This window comes from Oryctolagus cuniculus, chromosome 10 (assembly GCF_964237555.1).
Source record: "Oryctolagus cuniculus chromosome 10, mOryCun1.1, whole genome shotgun sequence".
Taxonomy (NCBI): domain Eukaryota; kingdom Metazoa; phylum Chordata; class Mammalia; order Lagomorpha; family Leporidae; genus Oryctolagus; species Oryctolagus cuniculus.
The window spans coordinates 122,433,811-122,447,739 of NC_091441.1; the positions used below are offsets into that span (position 1 = coordinate 122,433,811).

Sequence of the window (13,929 nt, forward strand, 5' to 3'; positions counted from 1 at the left end):
CGCCACATGGCGGGGTGGCAGGGCAGCCGGGATGGGCAGTGGGTGTCCCCCGCCCCCGTGTCCTTCAGCAAGTACAAGACGGCCCAGCTGGGATAACCAGGCTGCGGGGAGGCCGAGTGGCCTAAGCTTCTCCCCAGAGCCAGCACGGGTATGTTCCGAACAAAGGCGAATCCTGCAGGGAGCTGTAGAGAGAGGCTTTGCAGGGACCAGAGCTACGGACTCTGGAGGGCAGGGCCACACCCTCCTCTGGGGCTGCACCCGCAGTCTCCTGGGCTGCTTCTAGAACGATCCGCGATGCCATAAACCCACCACCCGCAGGGAGTTCCAGTCGAGTTGGCCTGCAGAGGCCCCAGGAAGCACGGACACCGAGCGCCGTGAGCACCGCCACCATTCTCTGCTGTGTGCAAAGTTGGGGTGTCCTGGGCCACAGTCACCCAACCCTGCCGCTGCTTAGCCTGAGCCTTACGTGGTCTCTACTTCCATTTCCCTGGCTGTGAGACACCTGTAGGACGGCTGTGAGCACCGGAAGACAAGTAACATCGACTCCTGCACTGTCGCTGCCTAAAGAACACTCAGACACCACCATGAGGACTCGGGGGCCGGGCCCTGCGGACGGGATCCAACTGTGACGGGCCCGGGGCTGCGTCACAGCATCTGGGATCCGTAAGGGCCAGCAGGTTTTCTACTTCTCACGCCCAGGAAGCCGCATTTCTGCTCGTGACATTGCGGGAGGGGCTGGCCAGACGTGAGCTGAGACTTGCGAACCCCAGCACCGGAGAGCAGCCAGACGTGTCTCGGCCGTCCGTTCCTTACATGCCAGCACAGAGGCACATGAACTTGAGGGTAAGCCTGCATCATTTTAAATTCCTAAGTCCACACGCTTGACCCAAGGCGTGATCAGGCCTGGTCCTCGGGTGGCGTGGAAGCCACTACTGTGCCCTGGGGCAGGGCTGGATGATCAGAGTAAGTGGCTCTTCAACCTGGCACAGCCCAGAGTCAGCCAGGCCTCAGGGCCAGTGTCAGGGACCCCACCCCAGGCGCACGGGAACAGCCATGCGGAAGGTGGCATGGGCATGGCTTTCACACTTGGACCAGGTTGGCTCTGGCTGCCGCCCACCACCCATCACAGGAGAGGTATGGGGAGCGCAAGGTGCAGCCTGGGCTCCTCACACCTCACCTGTGCACGGCCCCTGCAGCCCGGGCTCCTGACACCTCCCATGTGCACGGCCTCTGCAACCCGGGCTCCCCACACCTCACCTGTGCATGGCCCCTGCAGCCCGCGCTCCTCACACCTCACCTGTGCACGGCTCCTGCAGCCCGCGCTCCTCACACCTCACCTGTGCACAGCCCCTGCAGCCCGCGCTCCTCACACCTCACCTGTGCATGGCCCCTGCAGCCCGCGCTCCTCACACCTCACCTGTGCACGGCCCCTGCAGCCCGGACTCCTCACACCTCACCTGTGCACGGCCCCTGCAGCCCGGGCTCCTCACACCTCACCTGTGCACGGCCCCTGCAGCCCGGGCTCCTCAAACCTCACCTGTGCACAGTCCCTGCAGCCCGCGCTCCTCACACCTCACCTGTGCACGGCTCCTGCAGCCCGCGCTCCTCACACCTCACCTGTGCACAGCCCCTGCAGCCCGCGCTCCTCACACCTCACCTGTGCATGGCCCCTGCAGCCCGCGCTCCTCACACCTCACCTGTGCACGGCTGCTGCAGCCCGCGCTCCTCACACCTCACCTGTGCACGGCTGCTGCAGCCCGGGCTCCTCACACCTCACCTGTGCACGGCCCCTGCAGCCCGGACTCCTCACACCTCACCTGTGCACGGCCCCTGCAGCCCAGGCTCCTCACACCTCACCTGTGCAGGGCCCCTGCAGCCCAGGCTCCTCACACCTCACCTGTGCACAGTCCCTGCAGCCCGCGCTCCTCACACCTCACCTGTGCACGGCTGCTGCAGCCCGCGCTCCTCACACCTCACCTGTGCATGGCCCCTGCAGCCCGGGCTCCTCACACCTCACCTGTGCACGGCCCCTGCAGCCCGGACTCCTCACACCTCACCTGTGCACGGCCCCTGCAGCCCGGGCTCCTCACACCTCACCTGTGCAGGGCCCCTGCAGCCCAGGCTCCTCACACCTCACCTGTGCACAGTCCCTGCAGCCCGCGCTCCTCACACCTCACCTGTGCACGGCTCCTGCAGCCCGCGCTCCTCACACCTCACCTGTGCATGGCCCCTGCAGCCCGCGCTCCTCACACCTCACCTGTGCATGGCCCCTGCAGCCCGGGCTACTCACACCTCACCTGTGCACGGCCCCTGCAGCCCGCACTCCTCACACCTCACCTGTGCACGGCCCCTGCAGCCCGCGCTCCTCACACCTCACCTGTGCACGGTCCCTGCAGCCCGCGCTCCTCACACCTCACCTGTGCACGGCTACTGCAGCCCGCGCTCCTCACACCTCACCTGTGCATGGCCCCTGCAGCCCGGGCTCCTCACACCTCACCTGTGCACGGCCCCTGCAGCCCGCGCTCCTCACACCTCACCTGTGCACAGTCCCTGCAGCCCGGGCTCCTCACACCTCCCATGTGCACGGCCCCTGCAGCCCGCACTCCTCACACCTCACCTGTGCATGGCCCCTGCAGCCCGCACTCCTCACACCTCCCATGTGCACGGCCCCTGCAGCCCGCGCTCCTCACACCTCACCTGTGCACGGCTCCTGCAGCCCGGACTCCTCACACCTCACCTGTGCATGGCCCCTGCAGCCCGGGCTCCTCACACCTCACCTGTGCACGGCCCTGGCGGTGTGGCTACAATCTGAGTTCTGCTTCAGTGGGGGTCCTGGTGGGGTCTCAGGTTCTTCCTCCTTAGCAAACCCCCAGGTGAGGTACCTGCCTATGCGGGGGCCGCCGGCGAGGACCTGGGTGACATACGGTGGCTGGGAAGGATGTGGCCATGGGTAACATGGCCTCTTGAGCCCACTGGAAGGAAGACTCTCCAAGCACCTCAGTTCCATTCCTACCTAGGCAGAGCCAGACTGACGGCCGAGAGCTCCTGCCGGCAGATGACCCTGGAGTTGGCAGAAGGCGGAGGAACATTCCGCACCCCAACTGCTTTTGTTCCTAACGTGAAGGTGCCCAAGAGCCCGGCAGAGCCCGCAGGAGTGGTTCCCGCTCTGGCGTTTGCATCAACAACTTCACCCCCTGAAATCACACCTCTAAGCCAGGAGACGGCCGACACGCTGTTCACGGGGACTGGCGGGGCCTGGAAGCCTGCTGCCCCAAAACGCTCCTGACAAAGGATGCTAGCTGCTCATCTCTGCGCCACCAAGAGCAGTCCCGAAACCCCACGGCTCCCGGAGGGGACCGGCAGCCACCGCACTGCGGCTCTGAGGCTGCGCCTTGGCCCACGCGGATGTGTTTGCTTTCCTCGGCAGGACCTGTCACAGTGAAACCAGGACACCATATGCTGGTCTAAACGCCCAGTGTGTCCAGCAGCTCTTGGCCTCTTCGCCAGCTCTGAGGGGACAGAGCGCAGAGAAGCCGAGAGAGAAGCACGGCTGTGCAGCCCACGCAGGAGTGTTCACAGCAATGGGGAGGGGCTGCACCCCAGCAGCGGGGACACCACGGCCCCAGGGCGGGGGTCTGAGCCGCTCCCCTGCATCCCGTCCCGGCCCCGCCTGCCTGGCTCACGAGCCTCTGCACACGTGGTCTCTGAGAGCCGATGATGAGAGTACTCATTCCTGCTGTCACCGTCGACGCTGTCTGGATGTCAGTGCAGCCCACGGGCCGGGTTTCCGAGCCTGACTACTGCCAGCAGACGCAGGCACTGCGGTGGACGTCACTCACGCCCCCTGGGGAACGGACAGCACTCAGGTGTCCGCTGTGTGGCAGCTCGGCACCACTTCCTGTGTTCTGCTGTTCCCAGAGAGGGAACCGCACCAGGGCGCCCTGGCGTTGTTGTAAAGGTGTCCCTACAGGGCGCAGTTCACAGTGGCAGGCAGGTGACAGACGCCTTGGGAGGGGGAGGCAGATGCAGCAGAAATAAACGGAGTTTCCCAACTGCACTTCTCAGACTCCACCGTGAGACGAGACGTGCTGTTCCGTGAGAACCACGGAATGCACGTGTGTGTCTGTAGCTACGGGGTTCACCCGTGCCCCAACGCCTCCCGCTCCCCACGAGGCGAGGCCTTCGACAGCGCCAGCGTCGCAGATCAGTCAGGCACTCGGCCTCTACTGCGCGACAGTCGGGCAACGTCAGGGCTCGGAGGCAGCCACCGTCTCCTCACTGCACACCTAAGCAGGGTGGGGCCGGCACAACTTCACTCTGCTTCGACCAAATCAGATCAGGACATGAACCACACCCGGGCCTGGGAGCCCATGCTGTACTCCACGTTTAGTGCTTTTGACACTCACTTGAAGGCAAAAAAACTCTTGACTAAGCCAAACCCAAACCCCTGAAACCAGACTCGGATGCTCTGTCAGTCCTCAAAGGCCACAAGTCTTAGCAACGCCGTGGCCACGGCGTCCCCTGGCTCTTCCAGCGGGCCTGCGGGCAGTACTGGGGGAGTCACCTTTCAGCTACCCTACCAATGGCTACTTTCTGCTGGGCCTCTCAGCCAAGGCTTGAGATGGGAAAGGGGCAGTTAACAAGGTGTTTGCCAAATTCCAAAAAGGTCGCTCTTTTAACTGCATACAAAGCCAAAGAGAAAATGAGGCAGTAACAGAGACAGCAGATCTCGAACTAAACTCAGACCGAACTCTCAAGAGTGGCGTTTACCCACCTGGCCAGCACCAAGCTACTGCATGACTCAGCGTGCGCGGCGGGGCTCCCCCGTAACCCTTAAACGGCGGGGCGGGAGAGCCCTGGCCAGTGACTGCGCGGAGCTCCAGGGGACAGAGGTCCTGGCTCAGGCCCATCTGATCTCACACATCAGAGCTCGTCCTCTGGCTGCCCACACGCGCCCACCCTTCTGTCCTTTGTGGACAAACCAGGGCAGCAAGCGAACTCCCCCTGCGTTCTGTGAGCCGCTCCGGTGAATCACTGGGCCCTAGGGGGGCATTGTGGGGGCTCTCAGGCTGTCACCGGTTCGTCAGAAGTTCTGGGGGTCAGGGCCTTGGTGACAGGCTGAGCGTTTGCTGCTGTGGGATTCAACCTCTGGACACCGAGCTGGTGTCCAGCGAGCTGGAGAACTGGCCACGGAGCAGAACACCCACGCACAGGTATCAGAAGTGTTCTCAGAGGTCCCTCCCCAGACCAGCAAGGCCGTGAACCAGGGCAGGGCCACCGCCCGCTGCCCCTCACGTTGTGACAAGCGCCGGCAGCGTGGTGACGCTGCTTTCCTGGAGCCAGGACTGTGATGGCCACGGTGTCCCCACCTGCGGCCAGGCAGTCGGCAGCAGTGCTTTCCTGTCCTAATGAGATGAGCACGCACACGGGCTCTTCCCGGGCACGGACGGGCTTCGGGACTCTCTGCAGGACCCCGTGCCCTCAGCACACGCGACAGCAGTGGGCGGGGCGAGCAGCCCAGGGCAACAGTACCTCCAGAGTGGGGCGGCGGCGCACACAGCAGCACCATCCCCTGACCTCGGCGGACCGACACCGTGCTTCTTGTTCGCGTCCTGAAGTTCTCCAGGTCTGGGGAAGAAAGAAGAGAAAACGTCTTTGAACTCAAACGTGCTGAAATATCCCGGGACAGCGTCTGTGCCCAGAGGGTGCTTGGACGCCCGTGCCGCGTGCCCCCGACAGATACCGCCTGTGGCACAGCCGCTGTCACAGGCACCTCTCTAGGTGTACACTGTTAGAACGACAGAAAGGTAGAATCCATTTCCTCAGACATACTGGCCACGTCTCAGGGGCCGCCACGGGGGACAGCACACAGAACATTTCCAATAGTCTGGAAAATTCTACGGGATGTGCAGCTGTAGGTGACGAAACAGGTTTAAACGTGGAGAAGTGATTTCCCCAAGACGTCTCCGACATAGAGCAGCAGAATCAGGAGGCGTCGCCGGCTTCCTGACACCCCCCAGACCACCGTGAGGCGGGCGGTTCCTGCTCCCTCCGCTTCAGAGCACCGTGTCCCTCTCACACGCGTGACATCGCCACAGATATGCACGTGGAGAAGTGGAGAATGCAGAACTGTTTTGAAAATCCTACGCATTTTTAGATATCTAGAAAGTACTGTTCCTGGTTCTTTGGGGAAGACATTCCTTTCCTTCAAGGAAACCAGTTCTGATTAGCGAGACGACATTGACAAAGCCAAAGGTCAGAGCTGGAGTCTGTAAACAAGCAGCTGCCAATAAAAACGGAGTTAACAGAAGAAACACGTCTAATAAAGTTACAGACGCATTATTGTTCAAAAAACACACCCCTTCTCCCACTTTCCCAGATGGAGAGGCTCTCAATAAGGGCTGCTTTAAGTGACGTCTCATTTCTCTTTTGTTCAATAACCGCACACTGAACGTGGGGACCACTGCAGCCGCTGAGTGCTGCACACGCTCCGCCTGCCCGCCCCCACCGCAGAGACAGTGCACACTCCGTCTGCCCACCCCCACCGGAGAGACAGTGCACGCTCCGTCTGCCCGCCCCCACCGCAGAGACAGTGCACGCTCCGTCTGCCCGCCCCCACCGCAGAGACAGTGCACGCTCCGTCTGCCCGCCCCCACCGCAGAGACAGCGCACGCTCCGTCTGCCCGCCCCCACCAGAGAGACAGTGCACCCTCCGTCTGCCCGCCCCCACCGGAGAGACAGTACACCCTCCGTCTGGCCGCCCCCACCGCAGAGACAGTGCACGCTCCGCTCCGTGTGGCCGCCCCCACCGCAGAGACAGTACAGGCTCCGTCTGCCCGCCCCCACCGGAGAGACAGTGCACCCTCCGTCTGGCCGCCCCCACCGCAGAGACAGTGCACGCTCCGCTCCGTGTGGCCGCCCCCACCGCAGAGACAGTGCACGCCCTGTCTGGCCGCCCCCACCCACCGCAGAGACAGTGCAAGCTCCGTGTGGCTGCCGCCTCCACACCGGCTACTCTAGTGAGGGCCACGGGCGTCGTCTCATGGGTCCTCAACGTCAATTTCGAGCTGCGTGCCACTCAGAATTAGTGTTTCCCTGCTTCCCAGACTGCGTGATAATCTGCCCAGAGCTGCAACAGGCAGAGTGATGTAAGCAGGCGGGGGAGGTCAAACAGCACACACTTCCGGCAGGTGCAAAGTGGGACACTCGGGATACTAAAGAAGTGACGCCGTCTTCATTCCCAGTATCTTCTGGGATTGGGAAAATCTGAGTGTGTACATGATTGTTTTCATCACTTAACACACAAATACGACTTCCAGGGAGTGTCAGGCTCAGGCCGCAAACAGTGAGGACAGAGCTTGTGCGGGGTGGGGGGCAGCGTCTGAGAGGCAGAGCTGACAGGTGCCACCCACTGGGTCACGACGAGCCAGAGGCGGCCAGGGGCCAGGTGTGCGAAGGGCACACGAAGGGCACAGGCTCAGAACGCAGGGCTGGGATTTCCACTGCGTTTCTAATGTAATGGATTCCTTTTAATTCGCCAGGCATCAGATAAAAGTGGAACATGGTGTTTTTCTTCTCTAAGGATACGGTCTGAGATGTCATCAGAAGGAATTAAACCAGAGATTTCCGAACTTTCTTACAGAATTAGTATTTTCGACTATTATCCCTAAAAGTGACACCGAATCTGAATTGTCACGCTGGCACACACACTCTTGGAGCAAGCTGTCTACTGTTTTGTACACCTACACCATCCAGCTTCCAGAGTTGCCTGAGAAATCAAAAGCCAAGAGATAAGAGAGGTCAAATGTCCTATAGGGAAAGCCTAGTTCCTGACTGCAGGAAGAATTTAAGAAACAGGAAAGAAAATGAGGAGATGTGTGGTGACTCTGAACTCGGCTTCCTGAGCTTGAAGACACGGATCCTGCCTCGTCCCTTCTGGTTCCTGGAATCACTCAGCTCTACAGGATCAGGGCAGCCCTCGTCCAGGACAATCTTCTGGCATTTGAGGAGATAATTTAACAACATCTCTTGGTAGTTAACTGAAATGGATCCAGATGTCTACACAGCGAGCAGGAGGCTATGTCTGAGTCTGAGAACCGTCTCGGCCTCCATCAGATGTCCTGGTCTGGATCAAGTCTTACTTTCATATCATGATTACAAAGAAGAATCATGATTTGTTTTAATATAAAAGTCACGTGCAAAGGTGTAAGTGAGCTAATATTTGACAGAGATGAGGCCAACCAAGGCCTTTGTTGGTGCGAGACTGGTGCTTGGTATGCATTTGTTCTGTCCACTGGGGAGAGCCACAGGGCAGGGGCAAATCATAGCCCAACCAACCTATTAAAAGTGTTCTGGGGGCCAGTGCTGTGGCATAAAGGTTGGGACCGCCGCCTGCAGTGCCAGCATCCCATATGGGTACCAGCTGCTCTTCTTCCAGTCCAGCTCTCTGCTGTGGCCTGGGAGGGCAGTGGAGGATGGCCCAAGTCCTTGGCCTGGAAGAAGCTCCTGGTTTCAGATCGGCGTGGTTTTAGCCATTGCAACTGTCTGGGGAGTGAACCAGTGGGTGGAAGACCTCCCTCTCTCTCTCTGCCTCTGCCTCTGCCTCTGCCTCTGCCTCTCAGACTGATAAATAAATCTTAGAACATAAAAGTGTTCTGAAAAGCAAACACACCCCAGAGCAAACGGGAGATGACACAGGATCTACATACACGTTTAGGGAAAGATCACAGGTCCGAGACCGGTCTTTCCAGACACAGCTGCCCTTACTCCAACGGCTCGCACTGTGACAAATCCCATTTCAAAGCACCGTGTGTGAATGGGTGTTCTGTGAGCTTTGTGCACTCTTGGCTGACCTCTGAGCAGCAACACTTGCCCATGTGTTATTGTATTTGCAGTTATTTTACCCTCAGAGCCTCGGTGTCTGGGTCCCCATCAGGAGTGGCAGGCGTGAGATCATCGGAACACTAGATGGTGAACGCTGTCACCGGGACTGCCACACCCGCGGCAGCAGTGTCACTCACCTGCAGACTGTACTGGGCTCACAGGTGTTACACACTGTCCTTACACAGCCTCACTTGGCTCCATCACAGCCTGAATCCCCAAGTTCTAAGTCACTGAAGATCCGAGAAATTCAACACCTTCCTCACCCAGGAAGGCCGCGGCCAGCGCCAGACCAGGGCACAGGCTCGGGCCTGTTCGCCACGGCGCTGTGCTGGGCAGCTCCAGAACCCATGGCTCCCCACACACAGTGAAGTCAGCACAAAATTACATCTCAGCCCCGTGTCTGACGCCCAGGGCACCCAACAGGTTGGTCTGAAAGGATTACACACTCCTGAACACCCAGAGGACGCCCACATCTCAACCCACAAGGTGATGGATGGGTGCACTGCTTCCAAGTCTCACCCCTGCCTTTCCCTGTGGTCCAGCGCTTGAGGTTGGGGTTTTAAACATAAGACGCATGAGGACGAGCAGGGAGAAAGGACCAGCAGCAGCTCCCCGAGCCGCAGGCTGGTGGCCGACAAGCGCCCGTGGGTGGTGCAGCCTCTGGCTGCTGCCACTGGTGGTTAAAGAGACAGCTGATGCACGATGTAGATGTGCGGTTAGGAAGGATACCCGCGGGCCGCGGTTTCCCGGAACAGCTCGATCTGGCTCTGTGAGCGGTTCTCTAACATGGGCTGGGGAGACCTGAAATACACAGCCCTGCTTTCCAATGCTGGGTCCTTCACCAGCATCTTACACGATTTCCCCACAACCATGCGCTGAGGCAGGCTCGGTTTTGTGGCAGATACCATATCTTTCTATGAAAACAGTGTCCTTTATTCTCCCGTGGAATGGTACACCCGCATTTCATTTTGAGACAGACTAGAATATATGCTACAGCATTTGTTAGCTCACTGATCTGATACATGCTTAGCTGAAATACAAAAAAGGTATGAAAAAAACTGGACATGATCTCATTATTTTGCACCAGCATACACTTATCTTTTAATTCCATTTCCCCTCGATGTTTTGAAGTGCCCTCGTTGTTACAGTCCTGGGGACCTCCCGGCTCTGTGAGAGATTCAGCGGCTAAACTCCTGGAGGAGTCCAAGCGCATAAAGGCCTTAAAGCTGCGCCAGGTGATCAATAATGAAAAGCCGCAATAAAGGAAAACGTTTGGAATCCAGACCACAGGGTAAATCAGAGTGAGGGAGGCCTCTGCGTGGCCCTGCCTGGAGAGTTATGAAATCGTTTAGAGCCGGGGAAACTGCAGTGGGTAACAGATACCTGCATGCAGTCTAGAGAGAATAAAATCAGGAGGCGTCAGGATATGTTTTGAGAAGTAATAACGATAAATAAGAAAGAGTAATTTATTTAGGCCACGATTAAGGGGCTGGACTCCGCATGCAGATAGGAGAGCCGCAGCTGCTCGCAGGGTAAGAGCACCCAGAGGAAGGAGTTTGAAAACGGTCAGAAAGGTCAGTAAGGCGACGGAACACATCACAGCTCGGTCAAAGTCCACAGACAGGAGAGCGAAAGGAAAGGGGCAAACGATACAGAGAACCATGTGCTTTTGACTGCTCCTGTCACTTAATGCACATAAAAAATGCCAACTCCCTTTCCCTCACTTGGACAAACCTCGGTTCTTTTTTTTATTTTTTTATTTTTATTTATTTTTTGACAGGCAGAGTGGACAGTGAGAGAGGGAGAGACAGAGAAAAAGGTCTTCCTTTTGCCGTTGGTTCACCCTCCAATGGCCGCTGCGGCCAGCACGCTGCGGCCGGCGCACTGTGCTGATCCGATGGCAGGAGCCAGGTGCTTCTCCTGGTCTCCCATGGGGTGCAGGGCCCAAGCACTTGGGCCATCCTCCACTGCCCTCCCGGGCCACAGCAGAGAGCTGGCCTGGAAGAGGGGCAACTGGGACAGAATCCGGTGCCCCGACCAGGACTAGAACCTGGTGTGCTGGCGCCGCAAGGCAGAGGATTATATTAGCCTAGTGAGCCGCTAAACCTCGGTTCTATGAATTCTCACTCAGAGGCCTGGTCAGCACCACTTCCCGTTGTTATCGCTTCCTCTAATTTGAAAGAAACAATCAACAAGGAAATCAATATCAACCTGGAAAACAGCCAAGCCATGCACCGGTTGTGAAGATGATTTCCATAATCATGACTGCGCCATTCATGAAAGAACAAGGTGCCTTTGGAGAGCAACTCCCAAGATCCACGAGCGCTCGCACCCTTAACCTGACGTCTTAACTCCACCACACGCCTCGAGCATGCGTCCCGGTGGACGCTGCTGCCCATGCGTGCGGTTACCTGGGCTGCAGCGCAAGCGGATCTCAATCCACTGGACCCTCTGAGTGACGAAGCCACGGGTTTTCAGATCCTTCCCACGCGGGAAGAAGGGAGAGACCGTTAGCGAGCGTGGCACGGTCGCCTGGAGCGCCCTGCGCCAGCGCTCACAGCCGGAGCCAGAGGTGCTCCACGGCTCTCCACCGTGTCCAGGAGCCGGAAGGGCCCAGCGCCCTCACTCAGGGGCGCGTGCTGTGGGTGCGTCTCTCACACGCCCTTGCCTTGTCTCTAAGGCCTGACAACAACCCCTACCTCACAGGGCTCTCTGAGCACTGAGACCAGCACACGAGGCTCCAGCCTTCCTCCTGGCCCAGGGTGGTGCACCACCAACACTTGTGCCGCCACTGTGAAGACATCACAGGCAAAGTCCTTAGAAACCGCCTCCCCGGGGACAAGCTGGGGCCACATTTTCCCGAAGGTGAGCTAACCCTGGTGGAGTCTGGTCAGTCCCACCATGGCCAAAAACGCTCGCCCGACACACAGTCACCCTCCTCTGCCATTCTCAGTGAGCCAGCCGCCGGATCCGTCCCGGTGTGGGGCCGCACTCTTGAGGAGACTTAGAGCTGCGACACCCGATCCCGGGGCCACAGAGGGCTCTGTGCATGGGAAGTGAGCCTGTTACCTTTTCAAATAAAGCTGGAAAATACCATTTTCATACACCAGTGACGCAAATGCTTACGTTCCTTAAAGAGATATGAAATAAGATATTTCAAGGAGAAATCACAGATTAAGTATTACAATACTTACTGACTATGTAAATTTACTCTTGAAGCCTGAAGTTTTAGATGTCTGTGTTGTGAACTGAGTGAAAACAAGAGGAACATAAACGGAAATCCCTGAGTCCGTCTCTTCTACAATCACCAGACACTGGCAGAGGCGCACACGGGCAGCTTGCTGTTTCATGCCATTCCTGTTTCCTGTTTGCTCATCCAATATCGAGTAAAACGTTTGAACTGCTTTGTGCCAAGTACTGATGTCGACCCTTTTCTCTCTCTACCCACTGAGTAACAACAACAGCAGAACTATGGATATTCTGAAAACGCGACCCCACTGTCCCCGTGCCGGCAGTGAGGGGAAGGTACCCACGGCTCGCGGCAGGTGTTGGTTTGACGGTGAATCTCCTTCCGGGACATCTCCCATTAGATAACAAAAGCCTCAGTGACACTCTGGAGTTAAGGTACTCTCAACCTACAAACGGCTCATTTGCAAAAAGGGCTTCCAATCCTTTTCTCTCCTAATCCCCAACGCTGCTGCCATGACCACTATGAAATCCTGGGGACGTTCGCCTTTCGAAGGAAGAGGAGCGAAAGACAGCAGCATCTGGGCTCGCGCAGGTCCTGACCCCACCACACAGCATTGCTGTTCCACTGTGCAGGCTGCCTCTCACCCTGACCGGCCATCAGAAATTCTGACGCCATCTTACCATCCCAGAGGCCATTCTCGGCCGGAAGGGTCTTCAGAGCCACTCCCCTGCTGCTACTTATTTACAGTGAAGAGGGAATTAACCCAGTCTACTTCCACTTAGCAAATAAGAACAGGGACCCACCGAACGTGAGTGTCGAATACTAAAAAAGGAACAAAGAGAAATTTCACCTGAGAAGCAGCATGGAACTCCAGTTAGGGCTGAGAAAGGTTAAGGGCTAATGACTTAAAAATGACTGAGAACAAGGGTGTGGAGGCTGCATGGTCAGCATAAACACTGGGCACAGCCGGAGGGGTCACTCCCTCTCCTCATTAACCACATGGCGGCATCGCGCTTTGATTCCAGGAACCAAACTGGAGCAAGCAGTAAAAATAGGAAAATCAATATCACCTGTTCAGGACGCTGCTCCAGTCTCTGCTGTCAATGTAACAACTTTAAAGATTCACTTATTTCAAAGGCAGCGGGACAGGGAGAATTGGGGCAGGGGGAGGAGAGAGGGGGAGGAGAGAGAGAGAGAGAGAGAGAGAGAGAGAGAGAGAGAGAGAGAGAGACAGACTTCCCCAAAGGGCTACAGCAGTCAGGGCTGAGCCAGGCTGAAGCCAGGAGCCGGGAGCGCAATGCTGGTCTCACTCGTGGGTGAGGGGGCACAGGGCTTCTTCCACAAGCCCATTAGCAGGAATCTGGATCACAAACAGAGCATCTGGGACTGGAACCAGCACTCCTCATGGGATGCTGGGATTGCAAGCAGTGGCTTAACCCACTGTACCACAACACCAGCCCCTTAAGACCCGTTCCAACTTCTTATGGGAGAACACAGGCTCTCTGTCCACCCATTTCTTCACTCACCCTTCTGTGAGGAGGTCATATCACACAGCCTGTCTTACAGAGAGCAAAGTCGACATCTGAGGTCACAGATGCAGACTATGAAGAGTCCAGACCGGAGTCCAGGGCTCCATGACTGGGAGTCCCCACACTGAGTTCAACAACAGGAACAAGACCCACCTCCTGATCGCTGGGGGACTCCTCAGGCTTGCACACTTTTCCCCGGTCGACTGCTCTCCTCCCGACCTCATGAGAGATGAGGCTGCTTTGCTGCTCTCTTCTACGAGGGCACGGCCTTCCTGAAAGCTATTTTTACGTCTCGTTCCAGCTCTTCTCCTCATTTCTCTGGCACAC

At 57.8% G+C, this 13,929-nt stretch overlaps 1 protein-coding gene across 7 annotated transcripts in view; it reads right to left on the bottom strand.

Moving 5' to 3' along the window:
- CNTN4 (contactin 4) overlaps positions 1-13,929 on the bottom strand; it is a 734,964-nt gene that overhangs the window by 184,305 nt on the left and 536,730 nt on the right. For all 7 annotated transcript variants that reach the window (XM_051831896.2, XM_051831894.2, XM_051831892.2 and 4 more), the window contains one exon: positions 5,533-5,628. In XM_051831896.2, the coding sequence (XP_051687856.2) occupies positions 5,533-5,628 (96 nt within the window). The remainder of the gene's footprint in view (positions 1-5,532; positions 5,629-13,929) is intronic.